At 36.9% G+C, this 25,992-nt stretch overlaps 1 protein-coding gene across 1 annotated transcript; it reads left to right on the top strand.

The window, feature by feature from the left end:
• The first annotated feature begins 2,205 nt into the window (after positions 1-2,205).
• Positions 2,206-25,647, top strand: LOC136237089 (uncharacterized). The gene is made up of 13 exons (XM_066027368.1): positions 2,206-2,305; positions 5,448-5,507; positions 7,034-7,294; positions 7,644-8,015; positions 12,014-12,110; positions 12,896-13,160; positions 14,240-14,444; positions 17,407-17,601; positions 17,662-17,727; positions 19,680-20,042; positions 24,333-24,398; positions 24,506-24,787; positions 24,843-25,647. Exons 2-13 carry the CDS (start codon positions 5,471-5,473, stop codon positions 25,124-25,126), a joined length of 2,493 nt encoding a protein of 830 aa, XP_065883440.1. The 5' UTR covers positions 2,206-2,305; positions 5,448-5,470; the 3' UTR covers positions 25,127-25,647.
• The last annotated feature ends 345 nt before the right edge of the window (positions 25,648-25,992 follow it).

The raw sequence follows: 25,992 nt of genomic DNA on the forward strand, positions 1-25,992 counted from the left end.
TACACTATTTATTAGGGTCAGTTTCTTGACTTTAGGTAAAGCTGAGCATCAACATGCAGTAGTCATGGTTTAATAAACTCAGTACAGTTTATTTCCTTTTTTGTACAGACACAGTATTGTAATGTATCTGGGCTTAGAAAGTTCTATATTCTAGGTAATGTATGAAACCTTGGGAAGGTAAAGAAGGATTGACTACTGTAAGATTACTAAGATATAGTACTGTTCTGCAATAGTCTGATACAGTATAGCTCATTACTAAATAGCTTCAAGTTCATTAATTATGAAATTGAGTACTAGTAGGTCTAGTGCATAGGTGTATTGTGACAAATTCTAACTTGAGTAACACCATTCAAATGGTTTAACAGCCACACTGAAATGTGTCACATTGTGTGTTGTCTGTGTGTGTACAGCCCATGCAGCCTTTGAATCAGTTGGTACAGAGACTAAAATGGGGGCTAGGTGTAGCCAAAAAGATATGGTTGTAAGATAGTTGTACATAAACATTCATCAATATCAGTTAATATTGAAGACAGGCTAAATTAGTTCAACTAAATGACTAGTTTAAGGTATAGAGTTGTCTATCAATTATATGTAATGAGAGAAATATATATCAGATACGTAGCTACAGCACACACACACACAACCTGCACACAACAAGTAGTAGCTCACCCATGTACACATGATAATAGCGGCAGCGGGAAGACAGTAATGGGATTTAAGAAGGTGTTAGAACAAGTGTTGGATTGTGGTGAGAATGGACAGAGTATTTAGCTAGCTATGCTAATTATGTGTGTTAAAATTTCATGCATCTACTACTCATAAAAAAAGCTATAATACTGATAATAAACTATATGCTAACAAAGCAAACAGCAAGTCTGGAAGATTCTCATTACATATTTCTTGTGATACATGTACAACTGCACAAAATGTAATATAGTAGGCTCCATAACAAATTGTAAACCTGCAGCATAATCTGAATCGTCCCATGTGGAACCATAGAGAATGCCATGTCTATGGCAGCAGAATCGACCCTGAGGGTTTGAAAAATACTGAAATTGAGCTTAAATGCAGATTTTGTCAATGCAGTTGAGTCAAAGTAGGGGCAGTAACCAGTGGGTCTCTGAGGTTTCCAAAATCTGGTCTCAGGTAGTTTACAAAGGTAGCTACAAAAGGTTTTGATCAAAACACCTAATAGAGCAGTTAATCACCTTAATAAGACTGTCATATTTTTATGTAAGTAATTTATCTAATGACACAGTGAAAGTAGTGGGGTCTTTTTTTCTGGGAACATTATCCTTCCCTCTATATAAGAATTGCATCCCTGCATACTTTGAACTTCACATTGTTAACCCTGATACTCTAGAGATACATGCATTGTCCTGATACTCTAGAGATACATTGTCCTGATACTTAAGCAAGCAAAGGAGCCTATAGCTATGTCAAGTGTTCACAAATGTGATATGATTTATTTACTATCTACTATGCTCATGAAGATTGACACAAACTGTGAGGGAACCATTACTAAACCCTTAGTCTTTGGCATTTAAGCTAACAGTTAGACCATTGCATGGCTAAAACTAGCTATATGTTTTACAGCTAGTCCCTGATAGCTATAGCTAAGTACTTCAAGATCCAGGCTTGAGATATAGCTCAGTTTTCTTCAAGACTTTTATAGTCCATTTGGTTTCTTACAGAGTCAAATAGCTACTTCTTTAGGCTGGGGCCCAGCCTAAAGAGGTAGCTAGTTATTTGACAGTGTAAGAAACCAAATGGACTATAAAAGTCTTAAAGAAAAGTTATAGCTATCTCAAGCCTGGATCTTGAAGTACACAGTAGACCATATATGGTGCAACATGCTATTGAAGTCTGACTTAGTTTACAAAGGGGCGCTTAAGTCAAGGGACAATATTTTCAAGCTTAAAATAAAAATTTCACAGATTTTCAAACAATCCCATATGTAATATATGGAGGTCTAGCTTTTCAAGTATAAAATTTTCAATGATAGCTAACATCCAAAACCTTGCCTTGCTCTATTTAGCTATTTAGTAATTCAAAAAAATTGAAATGTGCAACCTCAATTTGCTGAGGATTAGCGGTGCACAGTTCATTACAATATAGTTGATTGAATGATTAACTATGGGGTTACTGAATGGTAGGGGAAAATTGGTAGGGATCACTCTTGTCCGTCGCCATTTTATTTCGTGACGTAATCCCGGATAAGGTGGTAACGAGATAAGTTAGATCACGTGATAATGGGCGTCACGGAAGACGATACAGTGTTAGATCGATACAATGGCCTTCAGTGGTGAGTATTATGGACAGAGTAGATATATCTTTAGATTCGTTGAATGTATATACGCTGTAATTTCTAGTATCACGATCTAGGACCAGTCAGTTTATCGGCGACTTATACGTTGCAGTGGGCGGAACCCCGGCTGCGTGGCTCGTGAGACGTTATAGTGAAAAGTGGTCTTGGTACTACATTACAGGCTATGTGTGTCTAGCTAGCTATAATCATTGTTTCACAATTGAATCTTACTGACAGATATTCTGTTCACCACATTTCATGACGCTTACATTACTATGAATTTGGTTTTATAATAGGGATCATAGCTGATTGTTGTGTCATAGTGGTAATGCACCTATCAATGTCAAGCCCCACCTACCCCAAGTCGGGCAGAGGTAGGGATTGTTGAGGATTTGCAAATGCCAAGGCCGGAGGAGACGGTCCGGTTGGTCAGGCCTGAGCCGGACCAATAATCTGGAGTTGAACCGACTAGCTGACCAGCTCGAACTACATTACTCTCATGCAATCTTTGCGGGACAATCACATCTACATATGTAGCTACGTACATTTTACAGATGTTATTGAAAATGTATGACACCAGTAGTTACCTAGTTTCACAGCCTAACTAAAGCACAGAACTACACGTATAGTACCTCCAATTACCTTACAGTACAACATAGCATTCGTATCGTTTTGTACAGAAATGATTGTGGGTTCTACGTACAGTATCATGTGTGCTGACAGTTGGCATTTATCACGTGTAAGGCAGGTGCCTTCTTTGATTCTAAACCAGCACACTTATATCACAATTCAATCTTCATAAAATAATCATTAGCATTCCTTGGCTTGTCTCTCTTGGCTTCTTTCACTGGGCGAAGGGCTGGCAGTGACAAACCAGATGACTCATTCCGCGGCAAGAAGCTGTAGCTACACCCATACATTACACGGTGGTCATCTGGATGAGATGTTGAGTCACTCCTCTTCAACTACCCATTCGTCCTGTTGAGATACCGAGCAAACTCTCAGTCTCACCCACATCGCACCATTTTCGAATACTGATTGGTCTCGTGACTGTCCACCAGTATATTTACGTGATGATCCGTTCACTTCATACAAACCAGTATAGTAGTATACTGTATTTTTGTAGCTGTGTAGCTTTTTATTGTGGCTGTGTGAATTCACTGTATAGTAATTATATCCTAGCTAAAGGGGGCCATGCTGCATGGGTTCCCTGTGAAATTTGGGAGGAAAGTTGCAAGTTGCTAGCTAGTTTTACTTTAAAATTTAGCATCAATTTTAAATTTTAAGGTATTTTCAAGCCTTTAAATTGAAAAAAATTCTGCAGCTCCTGGGGGTTGCACCCCCAGACCCCCCTTGAACTTCTAATTGCTAGCTATAACTAAATGAACCATACAGCAAGTTTCATGCTGTGCATGTCCCCTGAATGTCAGGTCTACAATTATACATAGTATAGAAAGTCTGAAGAACAACAGATAGGCTTGAGCATATTTATATAGCTAGCTAGCAGTGCAATATCACTAAATTGCATATCTGAGTGTCTAATTTTCAAAAATTTCCTGTGGGGGTATGCCCCCAGGCCCCCCTAGAATTCTCGTGCTTCGCACTTCGCACAGTGTGCAACAGCTCCTCTCATTGGCATGTATATAGTAGCAATTTGAACATTATAGTCAATGGCCTGACCAACTCAATTTTCCCTCCTCCGGCCCTGAATACTAGATGACAAACTCCCACCCCTGGGGACAGCTTCGAGTTACAAATCCCCTACTAATTCGTATTATTTATCCCGAGAATCACTAACAATGTGGCCAAGTATGGCTATTCGTGTTGCAAATGCCCCTACCCTGGGGATGAGTTTAGGTGACGAATCCCCACCCACTGCCTGACCTGGTGTAGGTGGGTGTGACATTGATAGATGCATAAAGCATGTGTGCTGTGAATGGTCAGAGTTCAATCCTGATTTACACATGACTTGTTTCTTCACTTTTGGTATATCACCCTTTCTTAAAAGCAATGTAACGTTAGCTAGCTACTTCCACATATCAAAAAAGGCTGGAAATTGTCACATTTGGAAAATTTTACGAAGCAATAAATTATAATCTTAATTATGAATATGCTTTAAAACAGCTTATAAACTACTTCATGTCCTTTTTGTGGCTTTAGCTTGGTCCTACCAATCAGCTAAAGACTTGTCAACAGCATTTCCCAATGGAAAATACACGTATTTGCGTTATATACAAATAAGGCAAAATGTACCCATTAGAATCCATAATTTGCCTGATAAACCATGCATAAAAACAAAGCCTTTGAATTTCTCTATACAATGGCATCCGAACTTTTGTTGCAATGCTTTCTAGTGGCAGTTATTAACAGTTGACCCCACCACAATGTGTGCTCCGTGCAATTTTCTGTAGGAGAAATTCGTTACCTCAGTATGCAAACCTCAAAAGTGCACTGGGTTACCCTTACCCAAATTTGCTAAACTTGGTCTCTTTTGATGGGTTGAATCATACTGATTCAGAATTCACCCGAACTAATGGCTTAACTAGCTATTCTACAAAGATACATCACAAAACATACAAAAAAAACAAGGTTTTGCACAGTACAGTTTTGTACATGGATGTGTAAATTCACCATACAAGCTAAGGCTCTCTCTTCTCTTTTCCATTGGTCGCTGTACAAAAGCTTGCATATAACCCAATGGCAATTTATCAAGGATTCTGATAAATGCTCTGTAAACTGAAGGGTATGGAAGTTATGTGTTGTTTGAAAGATGGTATTATTTTCCATAATTTTTAATTCGTAAAAAAATTAAATGTACAGTAAATGCATTAAAGTTTTTGATATGGTGATTACACAACTAAGATAGGACACCAAAGGTGGTGAAAAAGAGTGATTCCTGACTATAAATCATTCCGGTGTTTTGCAGTAGTCAGTCAGTTTGCAAAAAATGTTTGTAGCTATATATTGTATAGACACTGAATTTATTGCTTGTTGCTGATCCCTCATAAATCCCAACGAGTACACGTATAGAAGTGTTACAAGATAGAGGAGACAGTTTTGTAGCAACATATGTAGATCCCATAACATACTTATGATAATACAAGAGTCCATTATTAATATTCATGTACATACCTTACAGTGTAGCGTAGAGTCAGTGGACAGATGGATACCAAAGGAGTCATCAGATTAGGAAAACCTTGTAAGTGTTAATCTGTCAATGTTACAGCTTAGCTATGCATAATGCAGCATTTTCATTAACTCATATTTTCTTAAACATATATATTATGTAACAGTAATATTTTGGCATTTTCACATAGCCAAAACAAAATGTTATTCTTTTTTATAGCTTTCTGCATAAGTTAAATGACATAGTACAGGGCCTCTATAAATTATTTTGAAGGGATTCATGTTCACTCTTACAACACTGGCAGCATCCACTGAGAGCAAAGAAATGTGATGGGTACATAGATGCAGTGGCTATTGACGCCATCCATTGGTGCCAATGAGCACCACCAAAAGTTATCAGAACAACTCAATTATCAAGCACACTTGTTGAGTTTTTGGTGAGTTCAAGGCATGCTAGGGCAATGAAGGCTAAACCTAGCTTGCCTCAAACTTACCTTCATATAGACAGTGAAATACCTCATTATGCTTAACAGGTAAACCTCAGTTAGGGTCAGGAATTGGTGCAGCCTTGATGCCTTCTTTACCAGGCATGCATGCTTCTTAATAGAACATCCTTCTCGACTTACATTTATATGGTAGGAGAGAAGGAGAGTGGATAGGTGGGACCAGCAGTTGAATGGTAAGGATCCTGGACTTGAAGGTAGATGGTGGCTATAGATCAGGGATTTGCTTTAGTTCAAGTTTTTACCAGTCAGTGTCAATAGTCTTGGCCTAAATAAAACAATCTTTACTTATAGTGAGTTAGTCCCTACATGGAATCATCTGTAGAGGTCCTGTATATAAGTGTTCCAGACTATTATTAACTTTTGCTGTCTATCTATCTATCTATCTATCTATCTATCTATCTATCTATCTATCTATCTTTCTTTAGAAACTGGTATGCATAAAATCCTTTGAGGGAGATAATGATCTATCTGTCTCTGTCTGTCCATCTGACTGTCTGTCTGTTTAAAAATTGATGCATTATATTAAGCATAACTTATAATTTATAGCTACTTACATATTAAAGCCAGCCATTATCTTAACTTGCTAGCCCCATCGCCATTTGCAACTGGCCTGGCTTACTTTCAACTAGCCTATAGGTCTCCCTTTTACATCTCCTGGGCAGGTACATTTTAGGTCCAAGTAATGTTTAGCTATCAGGCAATCAAGCCAGTAGTATTTTGTGCACATTGTATGGCGAGTATTAGAGCCAACTTCTTCCGATGACTCCTGGTTCTATCAAGCTGTCTTGTAGTCCTCACCAGTCTTTTTAGTCCTTGCATATGATATGTGATGCCCATCGAGCAACCAGAAACAATAGCAAATGATACTTAGACACCAATGATTTGCTTGTACAGTCAATCTCTAGTGGTAGCTACTTATGAACTCTATACAACTTACCTGTACACTAACAGGAACTCAAACAGGAACTGAGTAGTTTAGAATCTGTAAACTCCAGCTCACGTGGATAATACTTATATCCCAAATACTTAGAGGGTATCATTGATATATTTAGAATTGTGGTACACTTAAAGTGTGGTTTTTGTATTTGTATAGTGTGTGAAAAAGTTGATCTTGTCTGTGGTGAAATTCTCACTAAGCATGCTGGACTGTGGAGAGAAGTTGGCTTGAACTTGGGATTGAAAAGTTATTTACTTGATAATATAGAGGAAGAAAACCATCTACAGAGAAAACGATTTGAGAAAACTTTGGAAGCTTGGATAAAACAAGATCAAGACAATGCAACTTGGGGTGTTTTGGAACTTGCTATTACTAATGCTAATCGTGCTATGCTGGGCCATGAACGACTTACAAAGAGTATGATAAAAAGATATGTGTAATAGCTGTATTTGATGGATACATAGTATATGACCAAATTCTACCCATGCAATTGACAATACTTCTTTGCATAATTATACTACTACCTAAATATTAATTTTTAAACTATGCACTCATAGTTATGGCCAACTGCATTTAAAAATAGATTTCACATCATATGATGCAAATAGATCATGTTTTATGTCTGTAGGGGTGTGCCTGTTTTAGGATATGTGCAATGCTTTTTTATTGCATGAAGAAATTTAAAAGAATCAATGCAATATTTCATGTCTCCTTTATAAAAACACTGTATATGGGTTCTAAACTATTTGTTGTTGAATATTTCTAGTGCCAGGTGTACCATCATCATCATCTGTACCTCATCAGCCAAATTCACAGTATGGTGGTATGGAGATAAAGCCTGAAATGATGGCACCATCAACAATCCCTCCTATTGGACCTCCCAACATCAACACAGCAACAGGACCCGTGCACCACTCAGTAGACCAATCAATAGTAATGGTGGCACAACCACCATCTTATTTTTCCCAAAAGCAGCAGCCAATCGGAAACCAAAATGCTTTTCAGCTGGTGTCTGATCCACAATATCAGTCTATGATATTCCAACAACCTTATTTAAGTCATCAGCAAGTCGCCTATCCACAAACTCAACCTGTAATGAATCAACAAGGTCATCAGCTCTCAGCTCCATCGCAGCAAGGTATGCAGAGGTTGACGTAATGTAATTTAGCTGTATACTGATATAGGAAGTGGAAATGGGGGAGAGGCATAGCCTCCCTTCTTCCTTACTTTATTGGACAATGCTTGTAAGAATAAGATTGAGGTACTCTAATAGAGCAGTCAACTACTCCAATGGAAACAGTCAATCATGTACACTCTAGTAGAACAATCATTTTATATGCATTTAAACAGTTACTGCTTCTTTTTTGCATTTTTTTGCTAAGCTTCTAAAACATCAACTAATTTTTCCTGGGGATCTTGTCCTGGGGGGAAGACCCCATGAATAACATCCATAGCTTTGTGTTTTATTCTTCAAACTCTACCGTGTAACTTTTACTGTCACTGTTGGCCCCCCACTATTTAGCCTGATCTACCTCCCCTGTAAATTATACCAAGAAAGTCAATTGATTCATTAATAAGTTACTTGATTCATTTGTACTAGGTGCTAGTCAATTTACAATGAAACTAAGTTCTATAGGACTTACTGTCATTAGGATGCTTTTTGGGGCTCAGCAATAGCTAACTTGTGCATGTCTATAACCATGCTCAGTTGAATGGAATATCTATAAATATTTATTCTCGCACAGATTTTTCAAACATAGTTTCTCTGTTCTTGGTTGGATGCACTTCACAGAAGTACGCCTTTGATCTATGTTGAAAGGTGCAACCTTTCGTAAAGGTTTGGTGGCAATTTGTTCCCATGGATTTGTCATTGCTCCCTGGGCCACACTGAAATTTGCTGGAGACTCTGATAATAGTACCAGCCTTCTCCATAAATTTTGGGCCTAAAATAATTTTAGACATAAACTCGTTCTACAAAAACTCTCTAGGCCTACTAACTGCATAAAACAATGTGTCATGACTCTTAAGGTGGTTTTCATTTCTAACTCTACGAGCTTATTTACGGTTTTTGATAAATTTCTCTGCATATCATCATTAACAGTTCACAAAATATTATGGCATTCCACTACACATGTGTTGCCAATAGAAAATCTTATGACATCATTGTCTCGATCTATCTAAAAGTTTGTGGCTTAAAGGATCAATCACTCCTTATTTTAGCCAATCACATTAGAGAATTACTTATGTGATCTGGTATATCCAGCAATCTCACATTACAGTATAAAGGAGAGTCCTGGAGTGCATGTGACAAGTTTTAGAACATACACACTTCCCAAAACTCCACCCACTCTTTCTGCAAGCAGAACACACTACTGCAAGGCCTTCTGAGAGCTTCAAGTGCACACATCTATTCTAATAGAATACATGATGGTGTGGTAAAGTACAGATTAGCCACATTTTCAATTACAAGACAGGTAGCTCAACTATAATCCATTAAATAAATTGTTGGGTTTAATGTACTGCACATTAAGTAGTGATCTACAGCGAAGTTACTACTCTCTAATTAGAATATCCCCAATACAGTCACTGTCCCCATCCCATTTTTTCATAAATCACATTGCTCTAGTCCCATGCATCATTAAAACAACCACACCACCTAAACGGACTGTTCATGTTTTGTAACAGCAAATTTTTAAACCATGTCCTCACATGAGCTTTGACTGTGCATGCAAAAGTATAGGAATCAATTGTGGACTACTATTAGGTGCATCATGTGATTCCCTAAAGCCTTAAATTGTTATCTGTGTATGTAAGTCAGTCAGCTGTCCAGTACGGTAGTGCCCTACTTCATATGTATTGGTGCCGCTTATTAATTATTGTCATTGTGCATTTATGTTTGATTTTTGATTAGGAGGGCATGTCCCCCTGGCTCTACAGTGTTCCATTGCCCTTGTCCTTTCATCATTTTGCCAATCACATACATCAGAAAAATTTATCATATGATCCGGTGTGTGCAATATCATCTGGCAATCACACCCCATGTAGCTTAGTTGTACCTGCAGTATGCATCGGTAACTATATTTCATACTGCTTCCTCACTTGTCTGTATTTTTAGGGTTAAAAGTATTATCATTCAGTGTTAAAATGTTGTCACAAGTCATCTAGTCTCACGTGGCCAGACTGCTTTTTTCCATGTATATATTGGGTGAGAAAAGGAAAATGACATATTCAAAACAATTTGTAAACTGTTGTTATATCTCTCACTTGAATACAGCTGCAATGGCATTGTACATGGTAGAAATTGATTCAAATATTGAGATTTTGAACTGAAACTTGTGGGTAGCCTTAATAATACTGGAATTCAACCTTCCTCTATGAGTAAAACTTTGCCAAAAACCATTGGTAGTTTGATTGGTGAGGTAGTGTTCCTGTTGCTACATCACTGGAGCATGAATTTGGGCTTCAAAAATGGGTTTTCGATTATGGACACCAAAATTGAAAAGCCAGTTATCTATTGACAAAGCAGTAAGTATGGTTAAATTTGAATATCTACCATCTTAAGAAGCAAGCCCGAAATTGGACCAAATTTGCCAAAAATCATACCTTCACTACATAACTTACCCACTCAACTGCTTAAAAATAGAAATCTTGGCATAAGACAACTGTGTGATCCATAAAGTATAACTAGCAGCAAGGTTATTGCTGCAGTTCAACTACAAAGGCATTTAGCCTATCTGGCCAATTCAGACTCACATGACTAAGCTTGATTGTGGTCACTAATGGTACACTGCCTAAATTATGTTGATCTACATATGAAGAGGGTAAAAATCACAGTGTGTGTAGACATTGTTAATAGCACTGTACAAAACATAGTGTTTAAATCACAGTTGTGGTGGAAATCACATAAGCTTGATTGTTAACTGTGATAGCACCTTTTATTCTTATTTTACAGTTTCTTGATGACAAAAACCTTGCTGCTACACAGCTATATACTTTATGGATCTTACTGTTGTTTTATGCCATAAATTTTATTTTTAAGCAATTTAGTGGGTTATGTAATGTAGCCAAGGTGTAATTTTTGGCAAATTTTGCCCTATTTCAGGCTAACCCAGATGGTTAAAGATGTTAAAATTTAATCATACTTTGTATATATGTGACTTCATTGATGTGAGGAAGTTTTAGCTATCGTTCATTTGGTCTCCATTTATGAAAACCCATTTTGAGTCCAAAATCATGCTCAAATAATGCAGCGACAGGAAACCTACTTCACCAATTAATTAAACTACCATTGCTTTTAGGTGAACTAAGTTTTGAAGGTTGAACTCCAGTATTTCAAGGCTACCGAAAGTTACAGGTTGTAATCTTAGATTTTGCAGATATTTTGATCAATTTCTACTGCAATAATTCAATGGAAAATACCACCACTGCAGCTGTATTCAAGTGAGAGAGTTAGTCCAACATGTAACAACAGTTAGCAAATTGTTTTGAAGATGTCAATTGTTTTTACATTGGAAACCCTGAGGCTTGGTAGCTAAAAGCTATAGTCCAGCTAGCTAGCTATCATATGTGATAATAAATCATGTTTCACAATTGAATCTTACCAACAAGGTCCTTTCAATTCAGCACAACAATTCATTTTGCAGCAGTGTGTAAATCTTAAATCTTGTAGGCAATTTTTGCTTGTTGCGGACCCCTCACAAATCCCAACAAGCACACATGTATATTAAAGCATTAATTTTAATACAAGAGAAATGGACTGTTTTGTAGCAACAAATTAGGCTGAACTGATATATTGCTGGTCTAATATTTATGTACATACCTCCTTGACTTTTAGAGTATTATATTAAGATTTTGAACTGCAGAGTGGAATCTCAGTTACCTGGGGATCATGGAATGTTTAAACAAAATATACATTTCTAAGTTGTATTTGAAATCACCATCTGCTGATGATGATGATTTGATGTGAAAACTTTTTTTAAAAATTGTTAATCTAGAACACTCAAATTCTGTTGTATATATAGCAATCCTTTTGGCATTCTGTTGTTTCAGATAACTGTAGTTCCATCATACTGCATAAATCTAAATTTGTGATATTAAATGATCCAGTTAACAAGAGTAATTGTTACCATAATATAGGTACATCTCATGATGAAGCCCTCGTTAACAATAGAAAAGGAGGAAGCTATATCGATTCACAATTATTCATCAAAGTGACTGAAACTGTTTGTCGAATGTGAGTAGAATATCAGGAATAATGCTTAGATACTCATCGCCATTCCTTTTGGCATTTGTAATTCTTCATGTGTTTAATGCATATGTGACTGAGTTTTGGAAAAACATTCCAAATTGCACATTAGAAGTTTCAAGATTAAACGGTTTTAAAGAATTCAAGTCAGCATAACTCACCAAGAAAAGCAAGCACCCGTATGAAATTTACATGAAAGATGTATCAATCTGTTACCTTTCAGATCACCTCCAGTACTTGTAACTGCTTGTAAAGTTTCCTACTAGAAAATCTGAGCAGTTGGGCAAGTGAAGTAGTATCACAAGTGCTCACAAAGGGGAGGAGGGTGGGGGTGGCAGAGTGGGAAAGAGATTGACTTCAAAATGGAAGTAGACCACAATTGGAGTCCAGATACAAGATTACAGGGCTGTGCGGGCTGATATGTAGCAAATCAACGGAAAATTGTCTGGCCAACATTACCAGGCCATCCACAAGTAATCCACTGATTCTTGCCAAGTCAGACCCTTCGAAAGACCAGAAACTGCCATTTGAGCTCTCCACACCATTCAGAAAAGACGTCTGTTAAAACCACCCCGAGTAGTTTGAGTAGTACTGAGATTCACACTAGTAGTACGATAGTGTAGCTATCCACTGGTGGTGTTAGTTTGATTTTGCCTGATGTGCAATTTGGATCGGTTTTGTAAAATCTGGTCACATATATACATACATACATATATGAATTTGATAGTGACATGTGTTTCCATAATATTATTGTCAATTAAATCTCCCTCTAGTGAGACTACATCTAGCGAGACTACATCTAGCGAGACTACATCTAGCGAAGGCACTGGGTTTATAGGAAGTCTTCTACTAGATACAATAAACACTCATGTGCTGGTGACCGCTCATCACGTAATACCAGACATGCAGACTGCAAGAAATGAATGTAGCAAATTCATTTTCAGTCGTATTGATGGTAGTACAGTCACTACAGTGACTGTGAAAGGATCTGACTTGATTGATGAACATGATGTTCCCAAAATGTGCCCGAAAGAAATGGTATGAACATTGTTCCTTGTGTTATAGTGCTGGCCATGCAAATCAGCATTTTTCAATTAATAAGTACTGGATTTTAATATACCTGTATAAAGAACTTTGGTATTAGTTTGTAAAATTGGTACTTGATTACTTGTTGAATTCATGTAAACCATTTTGCCAGCTCACATGATAGTGCATCGTACATGAACCTTGTGAAGTTTGATTTTTTGTATATAATTAATTTTACTTGTCAGGATTATTACAATAGGTACTTGTATGCATGCAATGCAGTGTGTGTATCATTACTGTTATAGTGAAACCTGTCTGCCTACCTTATTAAGTAAGTGGCTGCATCCCTTTTGCACAAATGACAGGTGATTATATGGACATGCGGAGGGCCTTATTATAGTAGACAGCTTTATTTCTCTGCTTGCAGAGGTTGTATAAACTGCTTATGGTTCAGTTTAAAATATGATGAATGCTTCAGAAGACTTGTACTGTTTGACAATAGAAGTTAGTTATCTGAATGAAGACAGTATGTTGAATAGTGGAGTGGCCTGACGTTACAATGATTTGATTTTAACCCCAAGCTGTACTATACTTGCAAACAATGAAAAGGTTGTAATACCATGGATGGATACAATTCGTAATTTACGTGTGATCAAGGTAACAAGCAGTGTTCATTTGTTTCTTGCACTTCTACCAAAGTGTGTCAACCTCTCCTTTAAAGCCATATGGATGGCTACTTGTTCCTCAGGAGAAATGGTATGTGCCTGAATGGCAGAATCAAAAATGGTTGCATGCACATTGCATCACTTCTGTTTAACACGGTGCCAGATAAGTCACACTTCTGCTATTTCCTTGCATGAAGCTGATGATGAACAGTAAGATTGGAGATGAAAGGCAAGGCAAGGTGCACAGGGCAGACACTCACCAGAATTTCTTCCAAAAGACACATATATACGTGTCGAAGTGATAGAACTGAAAGCAACTTCTCTCACACCTTTGAAAATTCCTGCAATTTAGTGTACTTTATTATAGTGTTCATAATTCTTAATTTACATTTCCTGTATAGCCTAACATTACTGTGTTTGTCACAGGAGGGTGGTCAACGTGGACTGGACTATTTCATGGTCAAGGTGAACATTGACTCACTCAAAGACAGCACTGGTCAACCTTTGGATATTAAGCCTATTAACCTTGAAGACACAGATGATGCCGGTGATGATGATGAGGTGTTTATCATACAATATCCACTTGGAAGACGTCAATGTTTTTCATCTTATACATGCTTTTATGCTGATGGTAAGTCAATGATTAGTGCTGTGTAAGAATAACCATTTATGTAATAAGTTTTTCAAGAATAATCAAATGTGACCGAATTTGACAAAAGAAAGCTTCCACACACATCCAATTTTCTGACTGTAACTTGACTACTCAGTAAGCTATCTACCTAAAATTTTCACGCAATTCTTCCATAGCATTGTAAATACCAGATCTAAAATCGAAATTAATGGTATACTACTACATTGAGTTATGATACTTCAAAGTCATAAAAGTGGATGTGTGTAAGCTTGTTTTGTCAAATTCAGTCACATATAAAGTTTCAATGTCACTGCATGGTTAACTGCATTTGTCTCTTACATCAAGCAATTGCTTTGTTTTACCATTGTGAAACAGAATCACATGTATTATAGCAAGCAAGCTTCTATATGTAAAGGACATCAAGTTAATTCTAATATTATATCATGTACCTTAATCTATGCCCAGAAAGATATCATTTTATTTAAAAGCAGTTCAAAAATTTCTGGAAAAGAAGTAGTTGTATAGTTACAGATTCCCCGAGATCGATATGGGGAAGATGAATTGTATGAGGAGGTGAAGGATACATGTAGCCAGCTTGCTACATGATATTGCCCTAATGCCCCGAATATAGCAGAATTTTAAAGCTAATAATAAAATCATTCACATGATTTGATCCACTCTTTTTAGGATAGTTATTGTATGTGCTAATTGGAAGGACCCAAGCCAAAGTACAATGTATATATATACTTGTAATGCAGATTACCATCTTAATACATGATTTATGGGTATAGTACAGCAAAATTAATGTACAATGGTTGCACACATAAAGAAAGATAACAACTATTAAGTAGTGTTAATTACACTGTGCACATTAAAATTCACAGAAAGCACACAGTAAATGATCACACAAAAACCATAGTGTTGAGACCACTGAATCAAGTAGTGTTGGAGGTACAACACCTTCTAAAAACAGGTAAGTATGGGATAGTTCATACAAGTTTGATTATAAACCTTTTCTAATGCATTCATGAGGAAATATATTCTCAAAACGCAGTAAATATACACACCATTAGGGAGAGGTTAGGGTGGGAGCTGACTATGTTGTTTCCACATATCCTTCACCTCCTCATACAATTCATCCTCCCCGTATCGGATCTACGATCAATTGTATTTCAGAGGCTCCGGATACATTTCAGCAACATAGTCAGCTTACTATGTACACTGTATTGTTTGGAGCTTACCAGGCTGATCTCCCTGCTAGTTTTTTTCACCTGGGCTAGATGGACTGTCCTTGCCTACCGCACCCAGCACTGGCTCTGTGCTAGTGGTGGCTCTGAAGTACGGTTTGTCCAAACAGCCCTAAGTTGACCAGTCTATTATAGAAGCAGAAGAATGCTGAGAATGAGATCCAATTGGATCTCTACCATGGACACCCCTTCTGCTTTGGCTTTGGAGGTACAAGTTGAGTGAACAGAGTAGACATTTTTGTTAATACCTGCTGATTTCATCACCTTTTTCAGCTAGTGGCCAATAGTCACTGCCTTGACTGGATTGTATGGTTTTCTTATAGAAACAAACAGGTCTGGTTGGTTTGGCTGGCACATAGCCTTTGACCTCTCTATATATTCTTTAAGTGTTTCAACTGAGCACAATTTGGGATCAGAAGCAAACACTGGCAGGATTGGAGGCCAACATTTTCTGGATTTGGTTGAGCCAGATATTGTAACCACAACACCATTACTGCAGTGCTGCTCAAAGTTGAGATCTAATGCTGCAAGATATGAGCACCTATCTGCATTAGATAAAGCCATTAGCATTACCAACTTGTGTGCGAGTATTTGGAAGGAAAGTTCTGAGTTAATAGGAAGGCTTGCAAGGTATGCAAGGACATCATCTGTGTTCCATGTAGTGAAAAGTCTTGGAGCAGGAGGATGGCTGTTTTGTCCAAGCACTGCAAGATCAGGGCAAATGAAGGGAACATACATGGGTGATGCTCTTTCCCGGAGATTGCCAGGCCAAAGAAGATCTTGACATTAATGATGTTATATTTTTTATTACCAACTTGAAATTTCCTACCAGCTCTTTCAATATTAAAGACCATGTACACTTCACAATCGGATCCACCCATCAAGCAACTAGCAACAAATTACAGCATATAAGAAAATCAGATAATCACAGCCGCAATTTTTATAGATCACCACACCTCTGGAATGCATTATCAATTATAAACCATGAACTGTTATGCCCTGCTACAATCAAATATAAACTTCAGAATTATTTTTATGATCACTGAGCAAAATTTTGTATCTAATCTGTGCACGTAATCTTTTTATGCCCATATCGTAGATGTAACAAATCACCAACTGTGCCAAATTTTGATTACTTGTAGTTTAGCTATGTAATTTATACTCTACTTAATTAACTTGACTACTAGTACAGGATACTGGTGGACCTTCAACACACTTGGAATGTGCAGCCTGTACATGGATTGCTCTACACTGTTGTAATTCTGTGTACTGTAAAACATTTAAATACAAATAAATATATATATAATGCAATACAGCCAAGCAACGAGAAAGGGGTGCAGCTTTCCAAAAATAGACTACTATGAAAAAGATGTGTCCAAGGTGAAATCCAAGAAATAGCTGCAATGGTGATATAATAAAGTAATTGACATTATAACATCATTTCAGCTATTTCTTGGCCGCCATCTTTGATATCACATCTTTTTCATACTAGCCTATGCCCAGAAAGCCACACCCTTTTTCACAATGGGGCTGTTTTTGGATTATGATTTGATAATATATATTGTTCTTCAATAATCTTTATTTTAAAGTCACATCATTTCTAGTAGCTAGCACATCAGCTGGTTTAAAAGATTGCTATTGTGGATGAATTCTCATATTTTCAACTATTTTACATTGTGGTAGCTATAGAGATTTAGTTAATGTCTCTATTACAGGTCCGCTGTTATTTTATGAGTGTGATACTGAAAAAGGCTCATCAGGTGCTCCAGTGATTAAGGAAGTGAATAATGACCTAAAAGTGGTAGCAGTACACAGGGGGAAAAGTGCTGGTGAATTCAACTTTGGCACTCATATGTCTTCCATACTTAAACATGCAACTAAAGGGATCTTGGAGCAGTCCAGCAAGTGTTGTAAGTGCACATGTTAGGCCACATCGTTTCATACATCATCATGCTTACATAATATTATAGCACCAAACCGTGATGAACTATCAGAGCGTTTGAAGAAACGGAAGAAAAATCATTTGAAAACTCAAGGTATGCACGACATGGGAAGTATGTAATGTATGTATGGTTGATAATCGAGGGATCTAGGTGTAGGACAAGCATGTGTGTTTATGAAACAGATTTTTATTAAATGCATATACTATATAACAATGACTGTATTGTAATCATTTATAATTGCTTTTACTGTTGATGTAAAAGTTGAGATCACCCAGCACACTTTATCATCTCTGTAAGTCCATAGTAGTGGTATTTTTTTCTATTTGTGGATCACACTGTTGAAAAAATTAATGAAGTATATTACCACATCCCATTGCTCCTCTAACTATTTTTTTTTAGCACAGAGACTATTCAGCACACGTACATAAAATATTTTCAGTAGTTGCATTATTTTTATGAGTACATGTGAGCTTGTCCTACCCCCTTGTTGATAATCTGTTCACAGTAATTACTTGTTTTGCTACTTAATAAACTCATATAGTGCATGGGTACATATATGAACCCTACAATCAAAATCAGTTTATCAAACAGTGTGGTAGTACTGTTTAAGTAGGGTTTGCATAAAAAATGACATGCGCCACCAAAAATACTGCCTTTAAAAACCAGATTAGAAACTTCTTACATGACGAAAATCACCTTAACAGAATAATATTAGTCCATCTAACATCAAATGTACCGTTTAAAACAAGAAAATGCTTACTGGCAGCTGGATATAGAATTTTTTAAATCGTCAAAACTTGAAATTTTGTCTCTCTCACTCACTCACTCACTCACTCACTCACTCACTTACTCACTCACTCACTCACTCACTCACTCACTCACTCACTCACTCACTTACTGACCGCATTCACAAGCCTAGAGCCCAAACGAAGTAGCACACGGTCACCATTTTACACCACAACAACAAACTCACCGGTGCATGGGATGTGCCTTTTGGGATTCTGACGAGTGTCTTTTCTTTTTTTAAATGTTATTTTAATATGTAAATCAATAAATACAACATACACATGTTAGCTAAAGCAATAATTATACTAATTATACAGTCAAGTTGGAAGGGAGACGCTGGGCATAGTGGGGAAGGATGAATACAGGGTAAAGGGGGAAATCAATAAACAATTAAACAGTGGGCAGAGAGGCAAACTCTGTCTTTTCTTTCATCTTCAATCAGGCTGCTTGTCTTCTTCTTCATCTAACAAAACCATATCGAGGCGTTAATTTTCCATATCAACACTTTTATTAAGCAGCATAATAGACGCCACAAAATTATTTAAGGCACTTAGACTACGCTACTGTACGGAGCTCGAGGTACCGGTACTGTCACCCTAATAGAACAGTCACATGTTTATTGCTAGCTGTATGCTATAACAAAAAAAAAACTAAACAAACTAGTATATTAAAAATTATAAATTTAAAAATGAAGTAGGGATCCAAGCGATAAAAAGTAGTGAAACAAGAGATGAACAATGGTAGCTATGACAGCATAGCTCAGTGGGAAATCCCACTGAGCTATGCTGAGACTGAGACATCAAGGAGTTATGAAGTTGATTACAAGGAATATATGATTGTTGGTCTTGTATATAATCATAGTTGCTAGTCACGTTTACGTAGTTGCCAGGGTGAAAAGTTACTTGAAACAAATAAATTCCCAGGCCATAATTCAAAGCAATCCAGTAACTAATGGGGTAACGATTCCAGTTATTCAGCAAGCCAAAATAATAAAGTGAATGTTATGTTAACTTGATGCATGAAATCCCTAATAGATCTAGATCTGTTGACAGACAAAAGCAAGTCCAAAGGCTGGTGTACTGCCAGCTTTGGGACCTAATTCAAAACATCTAATAAATGGAAAATGATATGGCAGCCTTCAATAATAGTTAGTGGTAAAAATGTGAAATTAAAGGTACCACGTGCATGTTATACTACTGTGTGAGCATGATACAGTTTTCCTGTTACACTGGAATATCATAACTGTTCCATCTTTGTAGCAAACACATCTGCACTGTCAACTGCACCTCAGCAAGTAGGAGTACAGAATGTACAGTATGGGATGAGCCCTTCAATGCAATTGAGCTATCCTACCATGCCTTTGAACCCTACTGGACCCTTACACCATCCTTCTAACCAGTTCATGATGCCACAACCACACCAGTATCACTTTCAACAGCAACCACAAGGTCCTTATCTTCCGCATCAGTCTATTGTCAATCAACAACAAATGCAGTATTATCAGTCCCAGCAACCTCAAAACCAAGGAATGACGTTGTACCAAGAAGGCTACCCACAAAGTCAGCCTGGAATGATTCAACAAGATCATCAGCCCTCTAAACTACCAAATACATTGCAGCAAGGTATATGCAGGTGTTGGAAGTATTTATACTTAATATTTTATTACTAAGAGAAGATATCATGTTGTGAGTTGATTCACAAATTTAATGTATGATAATTAGGAAGCAAAGTGTCACTCGATGATGTATTTATAACTAATTATTAGTGTATAACCAGCCAAATAATTTACTAGTTTCCTTTAGACCAAACAAAATCATTTTAAAACTAGGCACGAGCCCACAGCTGGCGCTATGGGTTTGTGCTTGTTTCCTAAATTTTTTTTCCATGGAAACATGTGTGTGCATTGTACCCATCTATGTTTGTCTGTATGCACCCAACTGAACAAAAACATTAACTGGTACTGTAAAAGCAGCCAGTATGTCATAATTAAAGGCTAAATGAAGCTTGTGTTAAACTTTTATACTGGTATGCTTGGCTTTGAGGAGGTTTCTTTTGCTGGTTTGAAATACGGATGTAGTGACTCTGTAGACTTTGTGAACATCCATGTCATCAAGATTTTGCAGGTATGTATCAACCTAAAAGGCTCTGCAGGCTACTGGTATCCCATTGCGTTGAAGGGGGTTAGGTAAAGTGGTTTGTTTTAGTGCATAAACAAATGTTGATTTTAAGCTTCCAAAAGGTTTGAATAGCTATAGCTACAGCTTTTTTTGTAGTTGTTCAAGTTATGCCTCCTTAGCAATGAAAATTAATTAATTACAAATTAATTATGAAATACATTGAACACTGTAAGCTTTTAAATACAAAATAAAGCAATTTGACTAAACCATATAATTTAATCTAATTTAATAATTAGTGTATTAATTACATGGGTGTCATGGCTTTTAAAAATATGTAGCTCAACATTAAGTTGTTTTTAGTTTGTGAAATGTGCTACATTGGGATCAAGGGGAGAATACAGACACATAAGTAAATGCAAATAAAGTACATCTGTACTTTGAAGCATGTAAGAGCACTTTAGCTCTTTGGGGTAGTTGGAAAAGGCGGATACGGTCGGACGCGGACACGGACACGGACACGGACATTTTCAAAAAGCATTTTTACATTTATATAACAGTTATTTTTCATACCTAATGCTGTTTTTACAACAGTCTTCGCTTCCAGACTCAGGCATCGATCTTTTCATAGCGCTTATCCATTTATAAGCGCACGTGCGAAGGATAGACTAGCACTCTAAAGACCATTATAGTGTTGTATACGTGCTCTAGAAATCTAATTTAGAGTCACAGAGATTAAGGTGGCGCTAAAGTAATAACGCGCATTCTTGACAACAATCTGCTGTGTCTCAACATGGTCTCAATTTAAGACATATTGAAAGCTAGTACTTAATTCTGCATACAAATAAACTATGCATACAGGAATCTATCATTCGTAGAGAGTATAAAGCGTAGAACTGCTCTCAAACCAAGAAATCGGTGGTACTTAGTGGACCACAGAAGACGCGTTATCTCTCAATAACCTCAAGTTTTAGCTCCAATACTTCACATGATGAAAGCATACTATTACAAGAATCATCCTACGTATCAATAAGTGGAAGCGATTTACAAGTCGAAATATATGGCGTTTAAAAGCAGATGATAGCCTTGTTTCACCGTTCGCACCAAGCGAAGAAGCCATAGAATGGACATATGATATACTGTAGAATTATTCAGACACTATTGCTTACCATTCATACGAGGTTTCGTGGCTGTTCAACCCGTGTCTACAGAGAAAAGATAATGTTTGTAACAGGCTGTAAGGTGAGTCGAAACAAATAATAATTATTAGTAGCGCTTGTTTTCACGTTGTCAAGGTTGTCAATTTGTTGTAAAGGTGAGTTACATTCCACCTGAAATGTGTAACAGCAGCTGCTTGTTGCTTTTGCTAACAACTCACCTGTTATTCGTGGCTGTTTTACGCTTGGTAAGTTTATTATGGTTCTGCGCCGAATTAGCCCCCGCCTGATTTACCACAAATTGCGTAGTATATGATATGTTACGTCATATGCATTTGCTATGGCTTCTTGTGCGCGTCATTGCTTTATCGCCACCTTAATCTAGCATGTCCCAATGTAATCTCGTAGGCCAGGTCCTTGAAACCCTCAACACTCGGTATAAGCGCCTGCGCCTTGTACTGAAAGGTGTAAGATTGTGGATTTGGCCTGCTAAGCTAAGTTGCATGGGGCATACAAGCTAATCTCTATCACAATTATCACACTTCCTGCCTTTCAATGAATGCTATATAATCTATCAGGCTTCATTGTGTATTCAATAGCTATAACCAACATTCATAACAAGCTCACTTGCCCTTTCTGTACTAAAAATGATGTTGTGCTACTTCTAAAAACCAGGTGCCCATGCAATTAATACTATCCCGTTCTAACTTAATTAATCAGCCATGTATATTATTTAGCTTATATTTATGTTATAGTTATTATTAATTCAGCTAGATAATTAGAATCAGTAAATATTGTAATTTAGCATATTTTGTAATTCATGAATTATTTTGTAATTTGGTAATTACGTTGCTAGCACTGCTATGGAAGCGTAACTGTAACAAACCACTTTAAACTGCAAATTACGCACAGAAGTGTCTTCTCAACTGTTTTTAGTGTGTCTACTGTGTTTTCCCATGCAAATTGTATTGAGAAAGCCTCGAGGCTGCCCTTCATTTTTTTCGCATAAGTATATGCTACTTCTAGTAGCCTAAGAGGCCTTCAGTGTTGTTTAATAGTATTACCTGCCCTCAAGGTGTGAATTACCTGTGGGCAGATAATTATGCATAAATTTATCAAATTTTGCAGCTAATAAAAATACTCATAACTTAAGAATGAAATCATCTATTGACTTCAAATAAAAACCAAGTTGTTTCTATCAGCAAGCTCTTTTGCTTGGTACCATGTTTTAACAAGTTAATTACTGCCTCAGGGAGTTAAAGACAAAAATGATCAATTTTCTGTACAAAAATGGCAGTAAAGGTCACCAAAGGTCAAATCAGCGATGGCACTATATCTAAAAATACATGTATTGAGGAGTACTATTTATGTGGAAAGTTTCATGGCTTTATGAAAAGTGCACAATTTTTGGGTTGTGCCACTATACTATAAACATCTTTAAAACCAAAAAGGAAAGACCGTTCAAGAAGTATATGAAGAGCACCTCAGAACAAAGTTTATGTGTGTGGAAGTTTGATACAGACTTAATTTAGCTTTCAATTCTTACATGCTGACTGCTTTGTATCATTTTTAATGTTTTTGCTCATGTGAGTGCGTACAGACAAACAAACATAGGTAGGTAGGTACACACGCACACACACACACACACACACACACACACACACACACACACACACACACACACACACACACACACACACACACACACACACACACGCACACACACATTTTTACGAAAACAATTTTAGTAAACCAGGCACGTGCCCACAGCCGGCCTTTGGCCGGCTGTGGGCACACCTGGTTTAATTACAAGCCTTTTAATAATAATAATTCATTTATAACGGTCATAGCTACTAAAATGCTGCTGACCACCTCATGCAGGTTTTCTCTGTAACAGCCATCTGTATATAAAGGCCAGATATATCTGTCCCAAAGTGACCATTATAGACAGGCTCCACCATAGTTACGCTTCCTTAGCAGTGCATAGCAATGTAATTACCTAATTACAAAATAATTCATGAATACAAAATATGCTAAATTACAGTATAACTATCTAGCTGAATCAATAATAGCAATAGCATGAATATAAAAGTAATGTATGGGGTGCTGGTCAATTTACATTACAAAGAGGTACACCTTTAATTTATGTTGAAAGGTGTATCCTTTTGTAGCAACTTGTTCCTCATGGATTTTTTGCCTTAAACTGCCATTGCTCTCTGGACCACACTGAAACTTGTTGGAAACTCTGATCACGGTGCCAGTCTTCTTCTTGTCTTTGTTTTATTGTGCTTGACTGGAAAATCGAGGGTTTGCCTATATAGGGTTTTGGTAAATTTCTCTACAAATCATCATTAATAGAAATCTAATGATGCCATTGTCTCTATCTATCTAAAAGTTTGTGATAAAAAGGATCAACCACTTTTTCCTTATTTTAGCCAGTCACATTTACTCATGTGTACACTATCATCTTGCAATCACACATTGCAGTATAAAAAGAGAGTCCTGAAGTGCCTGTGACAAGTTTTAGAACATACACACTTCCCAATACTCCACTCACTCTATACCAAGTCAACACTTTCTGTGAGCAAGGCACGCTACCACAAAATCTTCACAATCAATATGTATTATTCTTGTTGTATAGTGCCTACATTACAAGAAATCAAATTGATGGAGGAACTAAAGCAAAAGAAGCCTATTACTATGGAAGGTAGATAGTTACTATGCACATATGCATATTATGTACTATTCAAAAAGACATACAGGACTGGTCTAATACTATATAATAATCATTATGCTACTATTTTTATATTGCAGAAAAAGATCAGTTTTTTCAAGAGCTGTTGCCTTTCCTTCAAAGTATTAATTCACTGTGGGATAAATTTGCTGATTATTTGGGAATTGAAATGGCAAAGATAGAAAGTGTTCGAGCCGACTGTTTTTCTAGAGCTAATAATGAAGGTAACTCTAGGGAGATGCTGACTTGGTGGCTGAGGTCAACATCAAATGCTAAGCGTAAATGGTGTACAATCAAAGAAGCAGCCAAAAGTTTAAAACTCAATGATTTGGTTAAATCACTTGAAGATGCTGGTGTTAATGGTATGTATACCATTGTTGTGTTGTCTATGATATTATTATAGATTATGGTTAATAGATGACAATGAACCAATTATGCGAGATTTACAAATGCTGGTAATTCCTAAAATCACCAATAGTTGGTATGAGTTTGGAGGGAAGTTGGAGATTCGTACTACTAAACTGGATACTATAAAGTGTGATGACAGTGGAGGTGGAGTTAAGGAGAGTATGAAATCTATTATCAATCACTGGCTCAAGACTAATCCAGATGCTTGTTGGGAGGATGTGATCACTGCTTTAACCGCCATGGAAGAAACTGGAGTAGTTGATAATATTAAAGAGTATCTTTTATCACGTTAATTTTTAGCTAGTAGGTATAGTAGACACCTTTCAGCCAACAAATAGCAGTATATCATCTGGCTGTTGTAGAATAGCATTTAGGGATGTACTGATACCGATATTATATGGATATCGGTACCAATATTACGAGTATCGGCATCGGTCAATTGCAAGTCTATAGTACAGATACTTCACTTGAGTAGTGCAAGTACTAGTAAAAGTACTGTAAGTACTATTAAAAGCTCCTACCATACATAAGTGACTTTGTAGACTAGTGGTAAGATCCTGGACTACAGTGAGAGTGGCTCTGGGTTCAATTTTCCAAGTGGTAATGCCTTTTTTTTCGTTTTTGAGGGTTTCTTGTGCGACTTTTTTGGTAATACATTTTTGTTGTATGATACTGTTCTGACATTATACTGACCAAAAACAGATTAGCTTGGATGAAACACTTTGTGAACAATTATTGGTTAGGAATTTTAGTAAATTCAACACAACCATAGTGATTATGCTATGTAATCTTATTATGCTATATCTCACAATAATACATATCGGTTACAATTTTTAAATATCGGCTAAATATTTAATATCGGTTTATTAGAAAACCTGTATCGGAAATAGACAATAAATATCGGATACTGATATCAGCTGTAAAATGTGGTATCGGTACAGGCCTACTAGTAGCATTACAGTATAGTGCCATGGCCGCCAAAATAAGCCAAAATGTGCACTTTTTCATAAAACTGTGAAACTTCCACACATATATAGTACTCCTCATGACATGTGTATTTTTATGATGTAGTGCCATCACAGATTTGACCTTTGGTGACGTTTGTGGCCATTTTTGCATAGAAATTTGTCTGTTTCTGTTTTTATTCAACATTTTACCA

Source organism: Dysidea avara, chromosome 10 (genome assembly GCF_963678975.1).
Source record: "Dysidea avara chromosome 10, odDysAvar1.4, whole genome shotgun sequence".
In the NCBI taxonomy this organism is placed as follows: Eukaryota; Metazoa; Porifera; class Demospongiae; order Dictyoceratida; family Dysideidae; genus Dysidea; species Dysidea avara.